Raw genomic sequence first — 4,848 nt, forward strand, 5'->3', positions numbered from 1 at the left:
CAGAGATCCGCCTGCCTCTGCCTCCCGAGTGCTGGGATTAAAGGCGTGCGCCACCACCGCCCGGCTTGCTTTTTCTTGACGTACAGAGATGTTAGCTTGCTATGTAGCATCTTGGTAGGTTATAAAACATGTTGATGAGGCAAACCCACTACCACACTGATATCTTGGTACCTAGAGGATAGCCTGTGTACTGTTCCCGTATATGGAATACTTGTCCCCTGACCAAAGAATGAGGCAGTTACTTCACTTTTTATGTTATTTCCTAATGTTTATGTGCCTGAACAATACATTCTTAAGATTTACTTGGTTTTGAGCTTTATAAAACTGATATGAGATTTAATGTTGTCATCTAGGACTTGCTTTTTTAAAATATTGTTTATAAGATTTATACTTTAAATGCAACCACAGTTTATTTTTAGTACAAGGGAAAGTCTGTTTTATGATTGTGTGGTTTGTTCTCTTACTGATTGACATTCAGGTTGCTGCTAGTCTTCTGCTGCAGATGATGTGCTACGCTATAAACAATGTGTGGCATTTCCTTATTATTTCAATTTTTAATTCTATAGACACTAAAGAGCCTTTCATGGAGTATCCCTTTTATAGAGATGACTGTACAAGATTTGACAGTACTTAGTCTTTCATGGGTATTAAATATTTCCATGGATTTCCCTTTTAGTGGATGAACATATACAAGGCTTGATAGTCCTTAGTTGTTCATAAAATTTTCTTTAAAATTTTTTCTTTGTAATTTTGTTTTTTAAAAAAGAGAAGTTAAAGCCAAACATGGTAGCCCACACCTTTAGTCCCACACTTAAGGAGGCAGAGGCAGGCCCATCTCTGAATAGGAGGACAGCCTGTACTACAGAGTGAGTTCCTGGAAAGCCAGGGCTACACAGAGAATCTCTGTCTTGAAAAAATCAAAACAAAAAAAGAGAGAGAGAAGAAAAAGAAGTTGACTTTAAAAGTGAGACCCTCCCATAACTTGAAACTTTGTAGATTATACAGTCTTCCTGAGACATTTTCATGCATTCATTTATAAGACGACATAAATGTCACAGTCACGTCATCTTCACAGCTGCAGTTCTGAATGAGTCTCCATAGTCAACTTTATAGGCATTAAAAAAAACTTTCATCTTTCTCAAAATGGTCTCATTTTAGCATCATCATTTGCAAAGGAAAACAATTCCTCTCTAAGTTAAAAGTTTGGGCTCTGAAGGCTCATTTCTGAGTGCCATTTAAAATTTATTTTTAATTAAGCGTATTTAATGTTGGTAAGAGGTGCCAGACATTCAGGACTCTGGAGATTCCAAGCATCCATATATCTACAGAACAAGCCTGACTCAGGCAATAAAGGTACCTTCTCCTTCCTGCTGTGTTCCTGTCTGTGTCCAAAGAGGAGAATAGCCCTACTGGGGGGTGTCGCAGTCTTTGGGCTCCATTCATTACCAAGCATGTATCTAGCCAGTAGAAAGTCCACTGGTAAACCATAGTTCATTTGAAATTCAGCTTAGCTTTTGCCAATTCATTTACCCAGTCTACTCAATTGCTATTAAGTGTTAATGATTTTGGGCTCCTGTCAGCCTGATTTAATTCAAACTAGAAACATAGTGCCAAAAGCTTTCTCCATTCTCTACATTGTCCATCCCTGGGGATTCCTGCCTTTCCCTGTGAGGAAGTAGGATTTAATTGGTCTTTTCCTTTTTTTTTTTTCCTAAATTAGTATTTAGAATTATAACTGGGAACAGACAACTCTCACTTTTAGTGTTAATATTATATCAAAGAAGTGAGGATACTAATATGAGAAAATGATTGAACCAAATTAGAAATCTTAACAAAAAAAAAAGCAAGAGAGGATCTCTGTGGGGTGGTTTGTGCTGGGTCCGGGTTATTAAAATATTGTTATAATCTGTTCCTGATAAATGTGCTCTAATGCTGAGCACATTCATAATTGATTAGCTTGACTGCCTCCTTGTGCAAGATCATAACAGTTTTAAACAAATGAATAAGTTTTTTGACCTGGTAGTAAATACCTCACTCTTACACAGAAGGGATTATAGGTCATATGGATCAAGCATTAACTTTGCCCCTGGGTTTATGACTGCAGCTAAAGGATGACTTGCATCTTGAAGGTCAAAAGAAATCTGGGTCATCAAGGATGTTCTTAAACTGTCTTTCTCATCAGATTTTTAGCAGTAGAAGAGCAGGGAGTTAATTCTCAAGGCTTGAGTTCTGCTTGAACTTAACTTTTCTAACATGATGTGTTTGTTGTAGGGAACAAAACACAGTGTTTGTGGGTGCATGGCTGCTTTGTCGGATGTTATTTTTTGTTTAATGACTAGCATATTTTATAATGTTAATGTGATTTGTAAGTCCTTATAACTGGTATCCCAACAGCTGACTTTCACTAACTCATCTAAAAATTTAGCTTGATTTCTGTCTAGGTTGAATTAATTAAACTAGTTGAAACATGCTTCTGAAACTAGAGTGGAAGGTTGAAGGAGCCTTCCATCAATTGGCATTGCCATTCTGTTCCAGGGGTATATATAAGTGCATATCTAAGCTGCAGTCAGCCATCTTGGATGTCATTGTCACAGATGACTGAATTCGGGTGTAAAACTTACGGTATACCCACCCAGTTTCCCTACTGGAAGTTCTTCCTAGTCTAATCTTTATGGGTTGTGAGCCATCATGTTCATTAATCAAATGTCTTTGAGAAATGTCAGCTACTTACCAAGCTCTACAGACACCACAGTTTATCTGTGTTTCCTGACTTAACTAAAATAACTGAAATGCTTTTGGGCTTAAGTTACTACATTTCTTTAGAGTTTTATATAGTGACTGTAATGGTTTGAAAAAAAAATGGCTCCTCAAATGGAGTGGCACTACTAGGTGGTGTGGCCTTGTTGGGGTAGATGTGATCTTATTGGAGGATGTGTGTCACTGTGGAGGTGGGTTTTGAGGTCTCATATATGCTCAAGCCATGCCCAGTGAGACAGACCACTTTCTGTTGCCTACAAGATGTAGGACTCTAAGCTACTTCTCCAACACCATGTCTACCTGCACGTTGCCATGTCCTGCCATGATGATAATGGACTGAACCTCTGAGCTGAAAGCCACCTCAATTAAATATTTTTCTTTATAAGAGTTGCCGTGATCATAGTGTCTCTTCACAACAATAGAAATGCCAACTAAGGCAGTGACCTCTATAGTAGCTCTTTGTGTGTGTAGCCTTTCTTTTAAGGCAGGGTAAAGGGAATACTTGAAATTGAGCATTTGTTCCTGTCAGTTTCTCTTTGATAGCTGTGCTTGGGTTTGCAAGGAGATGGAACTTATTAGAAACTGGAGAAGAACTTACTCTGTGAGGCTGTCATTGTCTACGGTGTGGTATAAAAGAAGTACGATTATAATAAGTGGTTAATTGATTCAAAGGAGAAAGTCTTGATTTGTGGAGATAGTTTCAAGAAAATGTGTGGTATCTAAATCTTCTATTTCTGCACTGTGGCAGAAGTTCTCTCTCCACCTGCTGGTAACAAAAGCTTTGTTTCTGTCTCCTTATATTTCACAGGTGAGTGTAGTACAAGATTCCGTCAATATTTCTGGACAAAACACCATGAATATGGTGAAGGTTCCTGAGTGCCGGCTGGCGGATGAGTTAGGAGGACTGTGGGAGAATTCCCGATTCACAGATTGCTGCCTGTGTGTGGCTGGCCAAGAATTCCAGGCTCACAAGGCTATCCTAGCAGGTTAGTATTTATTCATGACTCTCTTTATAATTTTGATGCAATAGGAAAACTAGTGGCTACAAAATTGCCTTTGGAACAACTTTAGCTTTTGAACTCTGCACCTAAATACATTTTCAAAGTTCGTTTTCATTTTGGTATTTTGAGACAGCTTAGGCTGACCTGGAACTTACTAGCCCAGACTGTCCTCAAACTTTTAGTCCTAACCCCATCCTCACCCCAACTCCCCAGTGCTGGAATAATAGGCATATGCCACCATACCTGTACTGTATTTTTGTATTCTGAGGATAGTTCTCATAACCAAAAAGGCTACTTTTCATAAAAGGAGCATTTCTGGTTTGTCTTGAGTGGACTCTTAGGCTATATCATTTTCAATGTGTAAATGTTGGTTATATAAAAATATTGCATATCTTTGCATTGGGAAAGTATCTCTTAGAGTACCTAAGAGCTGGTGGTAGCTCCTAGCTGGGCTTTGGATGCAATGGAGAGGATTCTGGTCAAGGGAGTAAGTATTATCAAGCTGAGACTTAGGCCTCAGATGGTTAAGTTGTCTCTTCACTATAAAAGTACAAGAAGAATGAGACCAGAGGATCAGGTCTTGTTCCATCAGGTTCTTGATCTTTAAGACCAGAAAGATCCACCCAGAGGAGGAACTGAGAGAAGGCTGACTTCACCCTATAGAAAATGGGAGCCATAGCTACACACTGCTCTGCAGAGTATAGAGCATAAGAGAGTATTGTGTGGCTCTCCAAGTAACATACTTCTTCCCAGGACTCCTCTGTTGAGACATCTTGACTCCATCATTCTAAGGTTTACTCTTGAAACGAGCTCAAGCTGTCTCATGTGACAAAACTTCCCATTTTCTGCCTCAACTAGATTGTCAATGGTGAAGGAAGTGAGCAACTCAGACTAGTGTCTGTCTGTATAGTGAAGCCCTCAACATGTTTCTTTTCTTTCTTCTCCCTCCCTCCCTTCCCTCCCTCCCTCTCTCTCCTTCTCGTCCTTCCTTCCCTTTTTTTTTTTTTTTTTTTTTCCGAGACAGGGTTTCTCTGTGGTTTTGGAGCCTGTCCTGGAACTAGCCTTTGTAGACCAGGCTGGTCTCGAACTC

At 39.3% G+C, this 4,848-nt stretch overlaps 1 protein-coding gene across 5 annotated transcripts in view; it reads left to right on the forward strand.

Moving 5' to 3' along the window:
• Spop (speckle type BTB/POZ protein) overlaps nt 1–4,848 on the forward strand; it is an 88,053-nt gene that overhangs the window by 72,613 nt on the left and 10,592 nt on the right. For all 5 annotated transcript variants that reach the window (XM_026780321.1, XM_026780320.1, XM_026780319.1 and 2 more), the window contains one exon: nt 3,566–3,743. In XM_026780321.1, coding sequence (XP_026636122.1) covers nt 3,566–3,743 — 178 coding nt within the window. The remainder of the gene's footprint in view (nt 1–3,565; nt 3,744–4,848) is intronic.

The sequence above is a fragment of the Microtus ochrogaster genome, chromosome 7 (assembly GCF_000317375.1).
Source record: "Microtus ochrogaster isolate Prairie Vole_2 chromosome 7, MicOch1.0, whole genome shotgun sequence".
NCBI classification, from domain to species: Eukaryota; Metazoa; Chordata; class Mammalia; order Rodentia; family Cricetidae; genus Microtus; species Microtus ochrogaster.